This window comes from Hyla sarda, chromosome 6, assembly GCF_029499605.1.
Source record: "Hyla sarda isolate aHylSar1 chromosome 6, aHylSar1.hap1, whole genome shotgun sequence".
Classification (NCBI taxonomy): Eukaryota; Metazoa; Chordata; class Amphibia; order Anura; family Hylidae; genus Hyla; species Hyla sarda.
Window position 1 is genome coordinate 91,561,643 of NC_079194.1, and position 22,821 is coordinate 91,584,463.

At 43.0% G+C, this 22,821-nt stretch overlaps 1 protein-coding gene across 4 annotated transcripts in view; it reads left to right on the forward strand.

Moving 5' to 3' along the window:
* Window positions 1–22,821, forward strand: part of SLMAP (sarcolemma associated protein) — a 159,174-nt gene that overhangs the window by 79,977 nt on the left and 56,376 nt on the right. For all 4 annotated transcript variants that reach the window (XM_056524441.1, XM_056524439.1, XM_056524442.1 and 1 more), the window contains exons 4-8: window positions 3,530–3,566; window positions 7,822–7,884; window positions 9,987–10,082; window positions 11,693–11,764; window positions 12,989–13,129. In XM_056524441.1, coding sequence (XP_056380416.1) covers window positions 3,530–3,566; window positions 7,822–7,884; window positions 9,987–10,082; window positions 11,693–11,764; window positions 12,989–13,129 — 409 coding nt within the window. The remainder of the gene's footprint in view (window positions 1–3,529; window positions 3,567–7,821; window positions 7,885–9,986; window positions 10,083–11,692; window positions 11,765–12,988; window positions 13,130–22,821) is intronic.

Sequence of the window (22,821 nt, forward strand, 5' to 3'; positions counted from 1 at the left end):
GGAAATTCAAAAATAAAAGAACTTCCTGTGGAGCATACAGAAGCTTATAAAGTACTAGAAGGATTAAGAATTTTTTTTATAGAAGTAATTTACAAATCTGTTTAACTTTCTGACATCAGTTGTTTTGAAAAAAATATAGAAAAAAAATTCCAGCGGAGGACCCCTTTAAGACTGTTAAGCTTTCGTGCTTTTAGAACCCCTTGTTTTGCTTAGGCTTTAAAACAAGGTGAAATTCAGTCTGCAGGCTAAAGCTGAGAGAAACCTGAACCTCTGTTGGAAGTTGGAGTCTTAAAGTCTGCAGCCTTAAAGGAGCATTTTAATTGTAGCATGTTTTAATAATTATTATTATTATTTTTTTTTTTTTGGGTGGCTAGTAGTAAGCCACCTGTATAGAGTTTTTGTTTTTTTACATTTAAGTAAGTTAGTGGTTGGACAAGCAGGATTTTACTGTATCTGACTTGAGGCTTCGGTGAAGTGGGATAAAATGGGACACCCTACCTGGATTATCCCCACCTTTCGACATTTATCCAAGTCTCCAACCGCTCCACCACAGAATCGGTACCATCCTCCAGATGCTTCTGTATTATACACTAATGGACCTAAAGTTATTTACAGTGTTGTTCCTGTTACCACAACATAAATGTGTGCACCACCAATCTCCTTTACCCTCTGATTTACATTATATATATATATATATATATATATATATATATATATATATATATATATATATATATTTGTGTTTTAAGTCTGTCTTATTTTTTTTTCTACTTTATCCTCATCACGATTTAATAGAGAGAAGTGGGAGCCACTGCCAGACTGTTCTGATTGTGGTTTATATCCCTGGGAACAAAAATACCAGATAAGATTCTGAATGCCCCCATACACAATAGATGTGGGTTTTACTGGTGTGGCAGTCAGGCATGTGCACTGCCACTTCAGGGGACAAAACAACCTCCATTCTTATGATGTGGGGGTTGCAGCAATCATTTTGTAAGGTCAGTGTTTCCCAACCAGGGTGCCTCCAGCAGTTGCAAAACTACAACTCCCAGCATGCCCGGACAGCCAACGGCTGTCCGGGCATGCTGGGAGTTGTGTGGCCGTTCTTTTTTCTATATTTTTTTCAAATCAACTGATGTCAGAAAGTTAAAAAGATTTGTAAATTACTTCTATAAAAAAAAAATCTTAATCCTTCTAGTACTTTATAAGCTTCTGTATGCTCCACAGGAAGTTCTTTTCTTTTTGAATTTCCTTTCTGTCTGACCACAGTGCTCTCTGCTGACACCTCTGTCCATTTTAGGAACTGTCCAGAGAAAGAGAAAATCCTCATAGGAAACCTATCCTGCTCTGGACAGTTCCTGACATGGACAGAGGTGTCAGCAGAGAGCACTGTGGTCAGACAGAACGGCTGGAGGCACTCTGGTTGGAAAACAACTGCTGGAGGCACTCTGGTTGGAAAACACTGGGTTAGGTGATAAATCAATATTGTGGGAACTCCATTTTTTTTTAATTTATTTATTTTTTAAAAATCAACTGGTGCCAGAAAGGTAAACATATTTGTAAATTACTTCTATTAAAAAATCTTTACCCTTCTAGTACTTATCAGCTGATGTATACTACAAAGTTCTTTTCTTTTTGAGCATTGTGGTCAGACAGAAAGGAAATTCAAAAGAAAAGAACTTCCTCTGTAATATACAGTATCTGATAAGTACTGGAAGGATTGGGATTTTTTAATAGAAGTAATTTACAAATCTGTTTAAAGGGGCACTCCACTGGAAAACATTTAATTTTTTTATAAATCAACTGATGCCAGAAAGTTAAACAGATTTGTAAATGACTTCTATTAAAAAATCTTAATCCTTTCAGCACTTATCAGCTGCTGTTATGATCCACAGGAAGTTCTTTTCTTTTTGAATTTCCTTTCTGTCTTACCCCAGTGCTCTCTGCTGACACATCTGTCCATTTTTGGAACTGTCCAGAGTAGGAGCAAATCCCCGTAACAAACCTCTCCTGCTCTGGACACTTCCTAAAATGGACAGAGGTGTCAGAAAAGAGCACTGTGGTCAGACAGAAAGGAAATTCAAAAAGAAAAGAACTTCCTGTGGATCATACAGCAGCTGAGAAGTACTGGAAGTATTAAGATTTTTTAATAGAAGTGATTTACAAATCTGTTTAACTTTTTGGCATCAGTTCATTTATAAAAAAAAAAAAGTTTTCCAGTGGAGTAACCCTTTAAACAGATTTGTAAATTACTTCTATTATAAAAATCCCAATCCTTCCAGTACTTATCAGATGCTGCATACTACCGAGGAAGTTCTTTTCTTTTGAATTTCCTTTCTGTCTGATCACAATGCTCAAAAAGAAAAGAACTTCCTTTTTAGTATACAAGGATTAAAGAGATACTCCCGTGGAAAACTTTTTTTTTTTTTTTAAATCAACTGGTGCCAGAAAGTTAAACAGATTTGTAAATCACTTCTATTAAAAAAATCTTAATCCTTCCAGTACTTTTTAGGGGATGTATACTAAAGAGAACTCGGAAAAAGAAATGCATTTCCTCTGATGTCATGACCACAGTGCTCTGTGCTGACCTCTGCTGACTATTTCATGAAATGTCCAGAGCAGGAGAAAATCCCCATAGCAAACATATGCTGCTCTGGACAGTTCCTAAAATGGACAGCAGAGGTCAGCAGAGAGCACTGTGGTCATGACATCAGAGGAAATGCATTTCTTTTTTGGATTTCTCTTTAGTATACAGCCCCTAAAAGTACTGGAAGGATTAAGATTTTTTAATAGAAGTAATTTACAAATCTGTTTAACTTTCTGGCACCAGTTGATTAAAGATAAAATGTTTTCCAGTGGAGTACCCCTGTAAATTAAGAAAATTATATTTGCAAAGCTGCGGGATAGGTTGGTGCCATCCAAATGGCATAAGTTGTATGTATTGTATATATTGACTGCTGTGGTTGACATGTCGACCCCGGCTCCCTATATTCCACTTTCTCCTCCATAACACCGCCTTGTTGTTCTCTCCTATAATTACGGTGTGTACACAGCCGGGCAGTCACTTTGTGTGTTGTAAAGCTTTCCTTTAATCACGGAATATCCTAAAATGCTGTTATATAACTAGAGTGATCTCGGATCTCGGCATGAAGGGACTTGTTGAAAGATTGAGTGCCTGAAAATAAAATCCACACCTTTAACCCTTTCAAGGCTGTTCTGGATGGCTGACACCCAGGTGACCTCTGAGAGCAGAGCGGTGAAGTGGTTAACTGTCTTGTGTTCAGGCGGCACAGTAACACTGGGATCCCGATGTGCAGGCAGTGCTCTGTGTGCCTGGCTCTGATATAAAGTAGGGGGAAAGAAGTTCCAGGCAGAGTTAATTTCTTTCTCGCGCTGCCGCTCCCTTTCGGAATCAACGTGAGTTTCCACCAAATCGAGTTAAATATTTACAGAGCTTGCAAGAAGGATTTGTGAACTATTGCTCCTTGCTTTTTGTGTGTTTACATTCTGCCTGTTCCTTTCTTTCTAGTGTCATCCAAGCTCCATTACCCAGTCCTGTCGACAAGGTAAGGCAGTCACATTTTACTTTGTAAATGCATTAAACAATTGGTTTGTCCTCCGGGACCTTGATCCTCTTCCTTGTCTTCATTCTTTGTCTCTTCTACTTGGTTGATGTTGTTGTCTTGTGTATATAGAACCTATATGTGCGGATGAGGTGGAAGCTTTTTATGACAGCTCTCAGCTGACTGACACTTTATGGTGCTTACACCTGAGCGCAAGAACAAGGACTTTGCACTTACTGCGCCCTAGTTTCCTCTATTATTTTACTACCTTACTTTTGAATTGGGTAAAATGTCGTGTTTTTTTTCAAGTGTATTGCAAATGACAGTATTGACGATAACACTACCTTGGCACTCCCCAACCCCCCCCCCCCCTCCAAAATAATCAAAACAAAACCTGTGCCCAGAGCTCCTCCGTGTTCCTGAGGTTGACTCCCTCTGACAATAGCGGGCTACTACAGCCTGCCCGGGTTATCGAGCAGAGCAAGTCCTTGTGTAATCGCTTTCCTAAATATTTCCATTTCATAGGGGGAGATTTATCAAAACCTGTCCAGAGGAAAAGTTTCTGAGTTGCCCATAGCAACCAATCAGATCGCTTCTTTCATTCTTCAGAGGTCTTTCCAAAAAGCGATCTGATTGGTTGCTATGGGCAACTCAGAAACTTTTCCTCTTGACAGGTTTTGATAAATCTCCCCCTAAGTTTCCTATATAACATATTATGGCACATGCCTCCAGGAACAGGATGGTACCAGCCACAGGTTTATGAAGATTTACATTCATGTAGAACTATTGTCTCCAGTTGTAAATACAGATGACAACCGATTTGAAAAGACCTCACTTATCTAGACCAGATTTTTTTGTTACCATTCCACTGGCTCCATATTCTTTAACCCCTTAAGGACGGACCCATTTTTTACCTTAAAGGGGTATTCCAGGAAAAAACTTTTTTTTTATATATCAACTGGCTCCAGAAAGTTAAACAGATTTGTAAATTACTTCTATTAAAAAATCTTAATCCTTTCAGTACTTATGAGCTTCTGAAGTTAAGGTTGTTCTTTTCTGTCTAAGTCCTCTCTGATGACATGTGTCTCGGGAAACGCCCAGTTTGGAAGCAAATCCCCATAGCAAACCTCTTCTAAACTGAGCGTTTCCCGAGACATGTGTCATCAGAGAGCACTTAGACAGAATTTTTTTTTTTTTAAATCTGACTTGTTACTTTAAATGGTAATAACTTTAGAACGCTTTTTCTGAACAAAAGGGGAGATTTATCAAAACCTGTGCAGAGGCAAAGTTGCCCAGTTGCCCATAGCAACCAATCAGTTCACTTCTTTCATTTTTCACAGGCCTGATTAGGAATGAAAGAAGCGATCTGATTGGTTGCTATGGGCAACTGGGCAACTTTGCCTCTGCACAGGTTTTGATAAATCTCCCCCAAAGTGATAATGAGATTTTTTTTGTGACCTATTGTACTTTATATAAGTGGTGCATTTTTGTTGACACGAAGCATATTTTGTGAAAAACTCACAAATATTGTGAAAAACTGGAAAAGATCTGGTCTTTTATGGTGTTCACTGTGTGGTAAAAGTTATGTTATTTATTCTGTTGGTCGGGACGATTATGGCCCATTTTATATAGCTTTTTATGTTCTTTTTTTCTTTTCCTTTTTCTGAGCAAAATAATTTTTTCCCTTTTTTGTGTTATCATGTTCCGACAGCTGTACCTTTTTTTTTATTTTTCGTCCGATGCCATTGAGTGAGAGCTTATTTTTTGCGGGACCAGCTGTACTTTTTATTGGTTTCATTTTTGCAATACATGCTACCTTTTTGATCTTTTTTTTATTCAACTATTTGTATTAAAATTGGCAAATTTTGTGCTTTTTTGTTTGTTTTTTACGGCGTTCGCTGTATGGTGTAATTTACATTACAGTTTTATAGTACACGTCATTATAGACGTGGCAATACCTAATATGTATATGATTTGTGTTTTTCAATTTTTTTTATCATAATTACTTTTATTTGGAAAGGAGCATTTTTTTATTTTATTTATTTTTTAACTTTTTTTTCTCTCTTCACTTTTTACAGGTTATATTATGCTGCAATACATTTGTACTGCAGCACAGTATGACCGGATCAGCTGCTCAAAGTACAGCCTGTGCGATCCAGCCTGGGGCTGGATCTCACAGGCTTCCGTAACAGGCAGACAGGAGGTAGTCACCTGACCTCCTGCTGAGGTACTACCCATTGGTGACCCGTGATCGTCCCTCTGCTCCCTCCCTCTGTCACGGCGATCAGTGCTGCAGTCAGATTGACCGCAGCACTGAAAGGGTTAACCTTCAGGGTCAAAGCACAGCTCCGCTCTTGACAGCTGAGGCTGGTGCCCGACGATATGTGATCACCGGCCCCAGCCGTCGATCAATGACCGCACGCCTGCGGCGCTGTGATTGGGAATGGACGTATATACATACATTTGTGTTAAGCCACAGGTAAAATATATATACTACTTGATTCCTGCAATTTTGGGTGATCTTCTTTAAGAGGTCTTACTGTGTTAAAAAAAATAATATATTTTTATAATATAATTTATTAATATGGTCCAGATGGTCCAAGGAAGGACAATTGGTTAAATGGTGATAGGTTCCTAGGCAGCCAAGGCTCATTGGCTTGTCAATCTAGTCAAACCCATCAGAAGTGCTGCTGTAACCCGAATTACTGGAACGGTTAATGCAGAATGATAGAAAGGTGTCAGAACACACAGTGTAGGTGACTATGTAGCTGGCAGACAGTTGAAGTGCCCGACTCTTGTCCACAGCCAAATGTGCCTATGTTGGGCCTAAGTGATCATCAGAACTGAGCTATAGAGCAATGGAAGGTGACTGGTCTGATGAATCACTTGTTATTTTGCATTACGTGGACAACTGGGCTTCATTTCTCTGGAGAAGATATGGCACCATGGTTTACTAAAAAAAACAAGCCGGCAGAGTGAGTGTGATGCTCTGCACAATGTTCTGACAGGAAGCTGTTGGTCCTAAAAGAGAAGAACACGTAATCCCACTTGATGGATCTCCACCTCCTTTGTCCACAGCAAATATATGATTCAGGCTCAGATATGGGATACACTTAGTTGACACCTGCCCTTGGGATTTCACCAGATGAAATACAGGCAATTCACCATTAAAGATCAGAAAAATCAAAAGAAATAGGAGAACAGACAGCAATATACGTAACTTTACTCCTTAGTGTGTATTTCATGCAACTTTGAAATCACGCACCACATATGTAGACATTACTGCAGAGCCATCCCCCTTCACGTAAAGGATAAAGGAGGAGAGAAAACACAACTACGTGCTCCCTAGTATAGTATTTCTGGAATAAACAGTAAAGGTGCAACTACCCACCACCAGCACCCAAGGTGACGCACTGACCTTGAGTGCATCACCTTGGGTGCTCTCACCCCTTTTTTCCGTGTTCCCAAGGGAGACTGACAACAAGATAGTATGGAGGGTGTAGAAAGTACTCGACAAATATAATTTTGTGTAGTCCTGGCTGGGGATCATGCAGGTGGGCGGGCCTCTACACCCTCCATCCCCCTTCATGGTAACTGTATTTTTTAATGGGGTTATCCAGCGGGAGGTATGAGGTATAATTTAACAGGATCTGCAGTCTGGTTCTGGAGTCTGGTTCTTACCCGTTGTATTAGCCAGCGTTGCTAATCTAGAAATGGCTGGCTGTGTGCAATGGAGGCGGGACTGGCATACCCAACTTTCATGCCTCCATCCCCAATGCACCAATTTGCCCGCAAACCCTGTGAGTATTCACCGGACCTGTTCTCTCATGTGAGCCTGTGGAGGGTGGGCATATCGATGTCAAGTGGACGGAGGCAGGGAAGCTGAGTTAGCGGGTCCCCTCTTTATTGAAGAAAGCCGGCTATTTCCAGATTAGCAGTGCTGGCAATTACTATGAGGTATCTCCTAAACCAGACCGTGGATCCAGGTAAGTGATACCTCCCTGTAATCCAGTTCACCTGCACTATAACCCGCTGTCAATTTCTCTTTTGAATTGTGCTGATATTTATTATATTATAGAAAATAAAGCTTTTGTTTGTAGACACAACTTTTCACTGCTATCGTGTTTTTACGTCTAGGTAAATTTTTTGGTTAATTAAAAATCAAACACAAAGTGCATATGAAAAAGATCAAAGAGTTCTCTTAACTAATTATTTCTTTATTATTTTTTCCCCTAATTTTCGTGTTTTGTCGAAACAGGTTGCTGCTCACACTCCCAGTATGTACTCTCAGGAATTGTTCCAACTTTCTCAGTATCTACAGGTAAGAGCCGTCTGTCTCCTTGAAAATGTTATATTAATGAAGGTGACATAAATGTCATTAGGCTGATAAGCGATTACTCACCTAACATTTCTGACAATAGCTACTGGACGGTCTAAAGGTGCCACTGCTCATAAAAGTGAAGCCTGACTATATTGTGTGTAAGAGGGATGTGGGTGACTCCTGGGTTCTTCTCTTGCCCAATGTTGCAGGAAAGAAGCATTGGGCATGTTCAATGGGCATTCCTTTGGTTCTCATGGCAGATAAGCCGCCAAGTGTGTTTCAGGCATTAACCTATTCTCTCACTAAGAAAATTGGTCTGCAGGCCCAACCAAATGGAGAACGGGAGAAATAGATCAGCTCAAGTAGTATGACTTCCTTTTAGAAACCTCCACATCAGTGAATGTTATTGTAGATAAAGAGTTGATCTCTCCTGTAGTGTTAAGAGGGCTTAAAAACATTTGAAAAATCTGGCTTTCATGCATTATTGCCAAATATTTATAAAATACTCTGCATTTCGATTTCACATTTCATTCAGTATAGCGCCCATATGAAAGCAGCAATTTTATGTGGATGTCAATGGCTGACATTTTTTAAATAGACCTCCAGTTCTCTTTAGGGTCCACTTGTACAGCCGTATTTCCTGCGGCTTTTTTGCAGCAGATAATCAGCAGCTACCCACGGAAAATCGGCAAATCTGCCGTTATTGTGAATTTTTCGTGTACCCATTAAAGTCAATGGTAGCAAAATTTGCAGCAGATTTTGTACAGCAATTACACTGCAGAAAATATGCTCATACCCTTAGGGTTTTCAAAAATCTCCTAATAAAGGGAAAAACCTGTCTCAGATATAACTTTATTAGCACACTAGTTTAGTCAGTTTTCATCACTTGAAAGTACAAGCCTGCATTACAGTGGTTCCACTGTGACATTTATAGCTTCCCCTTAGAAGAGCCAGTCTTTGGCTCCATCACTGACCCGAGATTTGCTCAGCGAACCATCAAAGTTGACAAAAGCGTGTGTGTAAGAACTGGCTGTTCAGAGCAGATAATACATATTCTGTGCACCCAGAACATTACATGCTGCTTCCACATGCTACCCTGCCAGGACCATGGTTAAAGGGATACTCTGCTCCAAGACATCTGATCCCCTATCCAAATCTCCCTGCTGCATCCATCATTTGTTTAAAGTGTCGGATGCAGCACCAGAGGCTCGTGACGTCATGGCCATGCCCCCTCAATGCAAGTCTATGGGAGGGGGCGTGGCCGTGAAGTCACAAGCCTCCATCCTGCATCGCCAGTCATCTGGCTCGGAGCGAAGTTAGCTTTGTGCATCGGATGTCTGGGGATTAACATTTTAAGTTTTAGGTTAGTTTGTTTTATTACAATTCAGGGAATATCTGTCAATGTAGTAGTAGCCTCTGCCTGGAACCTATTGACACTACGAAGATTGCAATTCATCCATGTAGACCGTTTCCTTGTAGCAATGCATTAAAGGGGGTACTCTGCCCCTAGAAATCTTATCTCCTATCCAAAGGGTAGGGCATAAGATATCTGATTACGGGGGTCTGGCCACTGGGACCCCCCCCCCCCCCCCCCCCCTCACAATCTCTGGCCCGGCCACCCGGCGTTCTGAACATTTCGGTTCAGAACGCCAGCCGCGCTCTGCTCCAACCAGCTGTGATTGTAACACTCCTCCATTAATGTCTACAGGAGGGGGCGTGACTGCTGTGGTCACCTGTCATCCGGCACGGATCAAAGAACACAGAAGTTCCCTGCGGCCGCCCACAGCCCCCAACAGCCCATCACTGCCTTACCAACTCTCAAGTTGTTTTCTTTTTTTTTTTTTGCCATCTCAAGCCTTCTCTAAAATTTTACAACTTTATCACACTGAGACATAAGGAGTCACTTGTTTGCTGCAGTAAACACAAGGATTAGCTCCATAAATGACAATAGGGTAATCCTTGCACAGATCCGCCACAGTGCAAATTGTATATCTGACAGTCAGTTTGGGATTTCTGTAACGAAAATGCATTTCATATTTTCAGGTGTGTAAAGTCGATTGACAATGACCCATACCTCACTATGTCATTACTTCTTTCTACAGGAGGCCTTACATCGGGAACAGATGTTGGAACAAAAGTTGGCCACCCTTCAGAGGCTGTTAGCCAATACACAAGAAGCTTCAGATACTAGTTGGCAGGTATCAGAAAGACACCACGCAAGCTCTTCTACTGCTGTCCTGGACACTTGACTATAATGTCTTTCACTATTATCCTGAACCTCATGACTATTGTACATAACAGAATAGGGATCGACCAATATCTATTTTTTAGGGCTGATACCGATAATCTGTCACCTTTCAGGCCGATAGCCGATAACTTATACCGATATTTCGGCCAATATGCCCGGCGGGGCAGAAGCCGTTGCAGATCAATGATTTAAAACAGGCGCCGCTGCCTGCTTCTCTCCCCCTGCTTGTCCTAAGTCTAACCACCAATTACCTGTTCCCGGGGGTCCGCGATCCTTCTGGCTCCATCGGCGTCCTGCGCTGTCACTGTGTGTACTGATGGTGACATTGCGTTGGGACGTCACTCGTCATTACGCAGCACAGCAACAGCGCAGGAGCCAGAAGGATCGTGGACCCCCGGGAACAGGTAATTATAACACCGGGGAGGCAATGGGGGGGGGGAGGGGCAGCGGCGGCGGGGGGCATGGGCATTATCGGCATATCGGCAAGGTAATTGCCGATACCGATAATGTCCAAAATCGCGATTATCGGCCGAACCGATAATTGGTCGATCCCTATTACAGAACTCTGTTGGTTTCTGTTGTGTTTTTCCCACTCAATTCTTGCTTTTCTAGTTTACAAAAAAAGATTGCAGCAGCACTCTTGGTCAAAAAAATGGAGGCTCTTAGCGCACTTTTTGATCAAATCTTGTCCCCCATCCACCACGTGGAGGTGGCCTCACTTCGGATGGGACCCTAACACCCTCATTACACTCACCTCTGCTGGGCATATAGCATCTGACTGGCAGGATCTGCTATCAATTGAAAAATCTCCTGTGAATAGGGAGGCATGCACGGCTACAGAGGGTGCCACTCCCCCCTAGGGGATTCAATTGATAGTGGCTCCTGCATGCCACCCAATCAGAGGCTATATGCCCAGCAGAGGTGAGTGGAATGAACATGTAAGGTTCCCATCTGAAGTGAGGCCACCTCCGCAGGGTTGACGGGGGACACGTTTTGATCAAAAAGTGCGCTAAGAGCATCCATTTTTTGACCAAGAGAGCTGCTGCAATCTTCCTTTTTGTATACTTTGTATTTGCCCCAGCAGCATGCACCCGTGTATTAGGTAGTTGTTTCTAGTTTAGTCTGTTTTCATTGCTGGATGGTAGAAGACTATTTTACAGAGGTTTAAACATGCTAGACATTTATAGCATCACCATAGAAGAGCCAGTCTCTGGCACCATTGCTGACCCAAGGTTTGGGGAGACTAATCCCGGTACCCAGCAAAATATTCTTACATGGAAACACATCAGTAAGCATGCTTTAATGTAGAGCTACTGTCCATATCTCCTATAGACTTTAATGGCATAAATATCTATGCTTTGTGCAGTGAAGAGGAATAGGGGGGCTAAAACTCCTAATTCTAATGTTTGGTGGAGGGGTCCCAGAGATCATACACTTATTCCCTATGCTGTTGATAGGTATTTCCATGGGATAACCCCCTTTAAGTTAGGTATTGATTAAAACTTTCCTTTGGTTGCAGAATTGGTTATATTTCTCTTATCATTTTTTTTTTTTTTTCAGGCCCTAATAGATGAAGATCGACTCTTATCACGATTAGAAGTTATGGGGAACCAGTTGCAAGCGTATTCAAAAGTGAGTTTGTAATATTAGGACTCGATCAGTCTCCGCTCAATAAACATGAAAACGGAAATGATGGGACTGGGGTTTTCTCTCTCCTCTGCTCACTCGGTACACTGTATAATCCAGCTTTCAACAGTGTGAGGAGAACACCTGTTAGATGAAGGCAAGATGCAGACAGCTTGCAGCCTCCAGTTGAGAAGCATTTACGTGCATAGTAGTTTCACATGGCTGCATTAGTTATATAGAACATGCATTTAGGCAAAATGCTTTGCAAATGTTAAAGGAGAACTCTGGGATAAGTGTTAGATTGCGCTGGGGCCCCTCCCAATCTCCCGAATGGAGCCCCAGCTCCCTGCGTGGAATGAGCGTTTTTGACGACATCACGAAGCTGCGGACGACATGCCCCCTCCATGCAGTTCTATGGCAGAGCCGGAGTTTGCATAAAGCAGCTCTTCGGCTCTCCCATAGAACTGCATGGAGGGGGCGTGTCGCCCAGCGCTTACGGCGGTGGTCGAAAATGCCCATTACATGCAGGGGGTCGCTGGAGCCCCCTGCGATTTCCTGAATAGAGCCCCGGCTCCCTACTTGGAACAGGAATTTTCGACCACCGGCGGAAGCCGTGGCCGACACGCCCCCTAAATGCAGTTCTATGGGAGAGCCGGAGCGCTGCTTTCGGCAATCTTCGGCTCTGCCACAGAACTGCATGGAAGGGGCGTGTCGGCTGCAGTTTCGTGTTGTGGTAAAACATGCTCGTTCCATGCAGGGATCCGGGGCTCTGTTTGGGAGATCGCAAGGGGCCCCAGCGGTTGGACACCTATCCCCTATCCTTAGGATTCAGTTGTACATCCCGGAGGTATCTTTTACTATGTTTGTGCAGACCTCATGAGAGTAGGGGGAGAAGAGGAGCTCATCATACTCAAGGGGAAACACACCCAGCGTCTGAGAGGAATTCAGAAAACTGATCACAGTAATACATAGATAAAAAGGTATTTTACATATTAACACATGCATATTATTATGTATACAGATCATAGGGCACATTACTACACTGATTTAAGCATTTTTTTTTTCTTACTGATGACAGTAACGCTGACTTGACAGCCTAAGAGCACATATGATAGTCAGTGGATTTTGGTCAGTGGACATCTTAAACACAACTTAATTTGGTCAGTAATGTTATTAGTCAGGCCATTAAATGTGAATGCTACATAGGTAATTTGATTTAAATTTTTTCAGAGTCAGACAGATGATGGAATCCGGAAAGAGTTAATAGCGTTACAGGAGGACAAACACAACTATGAGACAACGGCCAAAGAGTCTCTGCGGCGAGTTCTTCAGGAGAAAATCGAGGTAGTCCGAAAGCTGTCTGAAGTGGAGGTATGACCTGATGATGACATGCGCCATTACATTATAAATTTAGTTATGATGTGTTATCCATTGTTGTTATGTATAGAGAAATGATGGTATGAATAACAAAATATAGACATTGAGAAGCTAGTCAAAGGGGGTGGGTGGGTGGTTGGGGGTGCTCCTGTTGTATTGGTATTTTATCTAGAAAAATTTCATTTCCACAGGAAAAAATCTGTAATATAGCAAACCTGCACCAAAATCCACACAATATGTTGCAGACGTTTGTGGATTTGCTGTGTTAATTATCTGCTGCAAATCTGTTTCATGTGAACTTTACCCTAAGGTGTCTGGCTGCTTCTGTTGTTAGCATAAGCGCTGTGGCTAGAAGATCCCAGCAGAGCCTACACTGTACAGATTTACTGTGCTGTGTTTACAGATGTCTGTTATTTGCTCAGCGAACCATCAAATTTGACAAGACTGTGTGTTAGAACTGGCTGTTCAGAGCAGATAACACAGATTCTGTTCACCCAGCACATTACATGCTGCCCTGCCAGGACCTGGGATACGTAGAGAGCTCTGAGTCTCCTGAAGCATTCAGCCAGACTACTAGCCAGGGTTCACATGTAAAGATTGTCTAGATTGTCATCAGCTACAGTTTGGTTATTAAACTACAGTAAGCTACAGTTTAGCGGCAATACTGATCGGCCATTAACAGTCAAACTTGTAGCTGGAGACAGTTGGAGAACTGCATTGGTGGGCATTGCAGTTTTGCCCCCATTGGAGTAGATTTATCAAAACCTGTGCAAAGGAAAAGTTGAGGGTGTACAGGTATGCTCTTGCGTCCTGGTACTTAATGACCAAGGGTATACCTGTATGCCCTGAATCCTTAAGCGGCTTTGCAGCAAGCACACGAGCTGCGCTTTCTTCAGAGCAGTGAGTGTCTGCTACTATCAATAGCCTCACACTCACTTATACTGGGCAGCATCGATCCCACTGCTGCCCAGCATTTAACCCTTTAGACACCGTGATCAAAATTTTTCACTAAAAATTGAACATTTTTACAAGGGGTAATAGAAGAAATGGGGTTACAAATTTTGGGGGTCATTTTCTCTTGAGTATGGAAGTACCCCATGTGTGGAGGTCAAGTGCTCTGCTGGCGCACTACAATGCTCAGAAAAGGAGGAACGCCATTGAGCTTTTGGAAAGAGAATTTGTTTGGAATAGAAGTCGGGGGCCATGTGCGTTTACAAAGCCCCCCGTGGTGCCAGAACAGTGGAGCCCCCCCATATGTGACCCCATTTTGGAAGCTACACCCCTCACAGAATTTAATTAGGGGTGCAGCGAGTGTTTACACTCCACTGACGTTTGACAGATATTTGGAACAGTGGGCTGTGCAAATGAAATATTACATTTTTCATTTTCATGGACCACTGTTCCAAAAATTTGTCAGACACCTGTGGGGCGTAAATGCTCACAGCACCCCTTAATACATTACATGAGGGGTGTAGTTTCCAAAATTGGGTCACGTGTGTGTGGTGGGGGGGGGGGGTCCATTGTTCTGGCACTATGGGGGCTTTGTAAACACACATGGCCTTCACTTACGGACAAATTTTCTCCTTCAAAACCCAATGGTGCTCCTTCTCTCCTGAGCATTGTAGTTCGCCCGCAGAGCACTTTACATCCACATATGAAAAGGAAAAATTAGGGTAACGCCAGCATTTTAGTGAAAATTTATTTATTTTTTTTTACATTTTCCCATCCAACTTTAATAAATTCTTTAAACACCTGTAAGGTGTTAAAGAGTACCTGTCATTAACAAAAACTTTTAATATGTTGTTCATAATCATTAATGAAGAGATATTGTAATATATCTTCATTAAAAAATATTAATATTTATACCAGTTTTTTCATTTTATACTTTTGGCCACTAGGGGTCACTCTTCTATGCCTGGTCTGCAGGCAGCATCCTATGCTTTTCATAGTAAGTGTACAGCTTTTAGGACTAATGCTGAAAGGGCCCTGGTCCTTCCACCGGAAGTTCAGTACTCTCAGCTCAGACTCGCTCCCAGCCTGTGAGCTACAAGCCTACACATGCCTCTCATATAACAGCCAGTCACCTCCCCCTCCCCCCTGCTCAGTGTTCTCCCTGCCCCTCACCACATGTTATCTTATACATTGTATTATCTCACTGTACTCCCTGCTCTGTGCCCCCTCCCCCCTGACATTCATCTTAATCACTGCTGTTGGCTGTCTGGGCATGCTGGGAGTTGTAGTTTTGCAACAGCTGGAGGTGCCCTGGTTGGGAAACACTGCTGCAGAGGGAGAGCAGCATACAGGAAGACTGGCAGAAGCAGAGCCCCAGCCAGGCTTCATGTGACGACATGCCTGCCGGGACCCGCCTCCTTCCACCCCTCAGAAAGACAGTGCTCCTGAGCTAATGAAGAGGGATAAAAAAAGGTATTTCCACAGCGTTTTAAACCTCAATAAACACAGAGTTAGGCATAGTTAGAGAAAGGGACAGATGGGAAGGGGGATCAGGGAAAGTTTAGATGACAGGTTCTCTTTAAGGCTCACTATTCCTCTTGTTACATTCCGTGAGGGGTGTAGTTTCCGTACGCAGGAGAATTTGCGTAATACAAATTTTGGGCGTCTTTTTTTTTTTTTTTTTCCTTTTACTGCTTGTGAAAATAAAAAGTATGGGGCAACACCAGCCCCAAAATGTTTTTTAATTTTTTTACACTAACAGGCTGGTGTAGCCCCCAACTTTTTCTTTTCATAAGGGGTAAAAGGAGAAAAATCCTCCCAAAATTTGTAGTTCAATTTCTCCCGACTACGGAAATACCTCATATGTGACTCTAAACTGTTTCCTTGAAATGCGACAGGGCTCCAAAGTGAGAGAGCGCCATGCGCATTTGAGGACTAAATTAGGGATTGCATAGGGGTATTCTATGCCAGTGATTCCCAAACAGGGTGCCTCCAACTGTTGCTAAACTCCCAGCATGCCTGGACAGTCAGTGAGTTTCCCATTAGGAGTTTGCGCTGCGGCAGCTCAAACCTCAAGCAGGAAACTTACTGTAAACCTGCCCGTGTGAATGTACCTTGTACATTCACATTGGGGGGGGGGGGGGACAAACCTCCTAGCGATTTCAAAACTACAACTCCCAGCATGTACTGACAGACTGTGCATGCTGGGAGATGTACTTTTGCAACAGCTGGAGGCAGACTGGTTGGAATAACTTCAGTTAGGTTCTGTTACCTAACTTAGTATTTTCCCACCAGTGTCGCTCCAGCTGTTGCAAAACTACAACTCCCAGCATGTACTGATCGCTGAAGGGCATGCTGGGAGATGTAGTTATACAACAGCTGGAGGTACGCAACTACAACTCCCAGCACGCCGAGACAGCTGTTTGCTGTTTGGGCATGATGGGATTTGCAGTTTTGCAACATCTGGAGGGCTACAGTTTAGAGACCACTGCACAGGGATCTCCAAACTGTAGTCCTCCAGCTGTTGCAAAACTGCAAATCCCAGCATGCCCACACAGCAAACAGCTGTCTGGGCATGCTGGGAGTTGTAGTTTTGCAACATGTGGAGGGTTACAGTTTAGAGACCACTATATAGTGGTCTCAAACTGTAGTCCTCCAAATGTTGCTAGGCAACTCACCGGCTTCCGTAGGAGCCAGCCGCACGTCATCACCGACGCCGATCGCCGCATTCGGCGCCGGTCCTCCTTGGTTTCTCCGTTCTGCCCCGCCTATTGTGGGTGGGCAGAACGGGGAAACCGAAAGTTAACCTCCCTCCCCCGATCTGCTATTCGTCGTCGCTTCTTGACAACCAATAGCAGGGATAGGAGGGGTGGCACCCCTGCCACCTTACTCCTATCCCTTCAGGGGGATCGTGGGTGTCTTGGACAACCCCGATCCTCCTTATTTTCTGGGTCACCGGGTGACCATAGACCCGTATGACCCGGAATCGGTGCAAATTGCTGGTGTGAATTCACCGCCGATTTGCGGCGATCGCCGACATGGGATGGTGTCTGATGACCCCAACCCCCCCCCCCCCATTTGCACGGGGTGCCTGCTGATCGATATCAGCAATCTCCTTGGTCTGGTCCCCGCCCGGCGCATGGCGAGGAACCGAAATTCCCACGGGGGTACAGGTATGCCCTGGGTCCTTTAACAGGTTAAAAAAAGAAAAGAGGAAAAAACTAAAATGCTAATTGGCCTGGTCCTTAAAGGGGTACTCTGCTGCACACATCTAATCCCCTAAACAAAGGATAGGGGATAAGATGTTACAGTCGGGCAAAAAAGTATAGTCAGCCACCAATTGTGCAAGTTCTCCCACTTAAAAAGATGAGGCCTGTAATTTTCATCATAGGTATACCTCAACTATGAGAGACATAATGAGAAAAAAATCCATAAAATCACATTGTCTGATTTTCAAAGAATTTATTTGCATATTATGGTGGAAAATAAGTATTTGGTAAATAACAAAAGTTCATCTCAATACTTTGTTATATACCCTTTGTTGGCAATGACAGAGGTCAAACGTTTTCTGTAAGTCCTCACAAGGTTTTCACACACTGTTGCTGGTATTTTGGGCCATTCCTCCATCCAGATCTCCTCTAGAGCAGTGATGTTTTGGGGCTGTCACTGGGCAACATAGACTTTCAACTCCCTCAAAGGTTTTCTATGGGGTTGAGATCTGGAGACTGGCTAGGCCACTCCAGGACCTTGAAATGCTTCTTATGAAGCCACTCCTTCATTGCCCTGAAGGGGTGTTTAGAACCATTTTTGTGCTGAAAGACCCAGCCACATTTCATCTTCAATGTCCTTGCTGATGGAAGGAGGTTTTCACTCAAAATCTCACGATACATGGTTCCATTCGTTCTTTCCTTTACATGGATCAGTCATCCTGGTCCCTTAGCAGAAAAACAGCCCCAAAGCATGATATTTCCACCCCCATGCTTCACAGTAGGTATGGTGTTCTTTGGATGCAACTCAGCATTTTTTCTCCTCCAAACATGAAGTTGGATATTTATCAAAAAGTTCTACTTTGGTTTCATCTGACCATATGACGTTCTCCCAATCCTCTTCTGGATCATCCAAATGCTCTCTAGCAAACTTCAGATGGGCCCAGACATGTCTGGCACTGCATGATTTGAGTCCCTGGCGGTCACCCTTACCCAGCAGGAGTACCTGCACAGGGGCCACCCTACGATCACGTGATTGATCGGTCCAAACGACCGACCATTCACTGTCCTGCTAGGCGATCGGGGCTGAGATCGGGGTTGGCGGGGGTCTCTTACCTCTCCCTGGTCCAGCGGGGGTCCCCCCAGGAGCGGTGGCGGCGGTCCCGGAGGCAGGAGTGGTGGTGGCGGCTGTCCCGGAGGCAGTAGTGGTGGCGGTGGCAGCGGTCCCGGTGGCAGGAGTGGTGGCAGTCCCAGTGGCAGGATACAGCAGGTGGTGAGGCCTGTTCACCTCCTGCTGTTGCTTAGCAACAACTCTCAGCATGCACAACCAAAGGGCATACTTGGAGTTGTAGTTTTGCAACAGCTGGAATTCCAACTCCCAGCATGCCCTTTGGTAGTCTGTGCATGCTAGGAGTTGTAGCAGTATGCCTCCAGCTGTTGCAAAACTTCTCATCATGCCTTTCGACTGTCAATGCATGCTGAGTGTTGCAGTTTTGCAACAGCTGGAGACACATTGGTTGTGCGTTTGTGTCCTAATTCAGTGTTTCGCAACCAGTGTCTCCAGCTGTGTCAAAAATACAACTCCTAGCATGCACTGAGAGCCTGTACATGCTGGGAGTTCTAGTTTTGCAATAACTGGAGTTAAGTAACAAACTCTGTGTTGCACAGCCAATGTGCCTCCAGCTGTTGCATAACTACAACTCCCAGCATGTACAGGGTACGTTCACACAGGCGGGTTTACAGCGAGTTTTCTGCTGCAAGTTTGAGATGCGGCAAATTTTCCGCCGCAGCTCAAACTCCCAGCAAGAAACTCACTGTAAACCCCCACCTGTGTGAATGTACCCTAGAAACACTATACTACACAAAATAAAAAGTAAAACACTACATATACACATCCCCCCCCCCCCCCAATAAAAAAAAAGTTTCCAAAATGGAGCCTCCAGCTGTTGAAAAACAACTCCTAGTATTGCCGGACAGCCACTGACTGTCAAGGCATGCTGGGAGTTTTGCAACAGCTGGAGACACCTTGTTTTGCGTTTATGTCAGAACCGCTGTAAAATCAGCCACCCCTATGCAAATCCCCAAAATAGGCCTCAAATGCGCATGGTGCTCTCTCGCTTTGGAGCCCTGTCGTATTTCAAGGAAATTGTTTAGTGCCACATATGGGGTATTTCCGTACTCGGGTGAAATTTTGGGGGGCTTTTTCTCCTTTTACCTCTTATGAAAAGGTAAAGTTGGGGTCTACACCAGCTTGTTAGTGTAAAACAAATTAAATTTTTTTACACTAACATGCTGGTGTTGCCCCATGCTTTTAATTTTCACTAGCGGTAAAAGGAAAAAAAAAGACCCCCAAAATTTGTAAGGCAACTTCTCCTGAGTACGGAACTACCCCATATGTTGGCATAAAATGCCACAACAAGGCTCAGGAGTGAGAGTGCACTATGTACATATGAGGCCTAAATTGGTGATTTGCACAGGGGTGGCTGATTTTACAGCGGTTCTGGCATAAACGCAAAATAAATACCCGTATGTGACCCCATTTTGGAAACTAAACCCCTCATGGAATGTAACAAGGGGTATAGTGAGCCTTAACACCCCTCAGGTGTTTGACAAATTTTCGTTAAAGTTGGATGTGTAAATGAGAAAAAAATGTTTTTCACTTAAAATGCAGGTGTTACCCTAAATTTTTCATTTTCACAAGGGAGAATGGGAAAAAGCCCTCCAAATGTGTAACCCCATTTCTTCTGAGTAAGAACATACCCCCATATGTGGATGTAAAGTGCTCTTTGGGTGCAAAGTGAAGAGAAGGGTGAAGAGAAGGAGCGCCATTGAAGGCCATGTGTGTTTACACACATGTACCCCCCCCACATGTGACCCATTTTGGAAGCTACACCCCTCACAGAATTTAATAAGGGGTACAGTGAGCATTTACACCCCACTGGCGTTTGACAGATTTTTGGAACAGTGGTCCATGAAAATGAAAAATAAAATTTTTCGTTTGCACAGCCCACTGTTCCAAAGATCTGTCAAATGCCAGTGGGGTATAAATGCTCACTGCACCCCTTATTATATTTTGTGAGGGGTGTAGTTTGCAAAATGGGGTCACATGTGGGGAGGTTCACTGTTCTGGCACCACGGGGGGCTTTGTAAACACACATGGCCCCCGACTTCTATTCCAATCAAATTCTCTCTCCAAAAGCTCAATGGCGCTCCTTCTTATCTGAGCATTGTAGTTCGCCCGCAGTGCACTTTAAATCCACACATGGGGTATTTCCATACTAAGAAGAAATGGGGTTACAAATTTTGGGAGGCTTTTTCTCCTATTACCCCTTGTGATAATGAAAAATTTGGGGTAACGCCATTTTAGTGAAAAAAAACAAAATTTCACCTCCAACTTTAGCAGAAATTTGTCAAACACCTGTGGGGTGTTAAAGCTCACTATACCCCTTGTTACGTTTCTTGAGGGGTGTAGTTTCCAAAATAGTCTACCGTGTTTTTTTTTTTTTTTTTTGCTGCTTCTTTGGTGCTGCTTCCTAAATGCGACATGCCTCCCAAAAACCATTTCAGCAAAATTTGGTTTCCAAAAGCCAAATGTGACTTCTTCTCTTCTGAGCTTTGTAGTGCGCCCGCAGTGCACTTGATGTCAACATATGGGGTATTTTCATACTCAGAAGAGCTGAGGTTACAAATTTTGGGGGGCATTTTCTCCTATTACCCCTTGTAAAAATGTAAAATTTGGGGGAAAACTAGCATTTTAGTGGAAAAAAATTAATTATCATTTACACATCCAACTTGAACGAAAAGTTGTCAAACACCTGTGGGGTGTTAAGACTCACTGTCCCCCTTGTTACGTTCCTTGAGGGGTGTAGTTTCCAAAATAGTATGCCATGTGGGTGTTTTCTTTTTTTTTTTTTGCTGTTCTGGCACCAACGGGGATTCTTAAATGTGACATGCCCCCAAAAACCATTTCAGAAAAACTCTCTCCAAAATCCCACTGTCGCTCCTTCCCTTCTGAGCCCTCTAGTGGACCCACAGAGCACTTAACTAACACACACGCATATGAGGTATTTTCTTACTCAAGAGAAATTTGGTTACATTTCTCTCCTTTTCACCCTTGTAAAAATTCAAAAACTGGGTCTACAAGAACATTTGAGAACATTTCTCCTTCAATTTGTTGCTATTCGTGTGAAACACCTAAAGGGTTAAAAAAAACTTTTTGAATGTCATTTTGAATACTTTGAGGGGTGCAATTTTTATAATGGGGTCATTTATGGGGGATTTCTAATATGAAGGCCCTTCAAATCCACTTCAGACCTAAACTGGTCCCTGAAAAATTCTGATTTTGAAAATGTGAAAAATGTGAAAATTGCTGCTGAACTTTGAAGCCCTCTGATGTCTTCCAAAAGTAAAAACATGTCAACTTTATGATGTAGACATATTGTATATGTGAATCAATATATAATTTATTTGGAATATTGATTTTCCTTATGAGCAAAGAGCTTCAAAGTTTTAAAAAAATTAAAAATTTAAAAAATTTTCCTAAAATTTTGGAATTTTTCACCAAGAAATTATGCAAATATCGACAAAATTTTACCAAATTTTAATATAAAGTAGAATATGTCACGAAAAAACTATCTCGGAATCAGAATGAAAAGTAAAAGCAGCCCAGAGTTATTAATGCTTAAAGTAACAGTGGGTGCATAGACGTAACTTGTATAGACGTTACTTGTCTGGGGTAAGAGGAAATATGTTAATGTAACATCACAAAAATCAAGAAAAACATATTTCATATGCAATATAGTTATTAATTAAAGTACAACACTGTAATCGTGTAGCAACTGGTGTGGGCCAGTATTGTTTACAAACACAGAATTAGATAGTATACATTGGATCGAGCATGAGTAGGGCGTGACTGGTATGTATCTAGTAGCCCTGCCTGGCGATACTGTAGGTCCCCTGTCCTAGTAACCTGGGCCTACACTGGAACCTCCTATTGGCCCTAGGCTGCAAAGGGGATATTGAAACAATATTGCTGCGTCGCCAAGAAGCAGTTGAACAAGGCTCTTAGCCCGTCAGATCCAATATACAATATTTTATCTTAGATATCATCTTTAAAGCGTGATATCTAAGATAAAATACTGTATATTGGATCTGTCGGGCTAAGAGCCTTGTTCAACTGCTTCTTGGCGACGCAGCAAAATTGTTTCAATATCCCCTTTGCAGCCTAGGGCCAATAGGAGGTTCCAGTGTAGGCCCAGGTCACTAGGACAGGGGACCTACAGTATCGCCAGGCAGGGCTACTAGATAGGGACATACCAGTCACGCCCTACTCATGCTCGATCCAATGTATACTATCTAATTCTGTGTTTGTAAACAATACTGGCCCACACCAGTCGCTACATGATTACAGTGTTGTACTTTAATTAATAAATATATTGCATATGAAATATGTTGTTCTTGATTTTTGTTTTTTAAAGTAACAGTGGTCAGATGTGCAAAAAAATGGCCGGGTCCTTACGGTGCAAATGG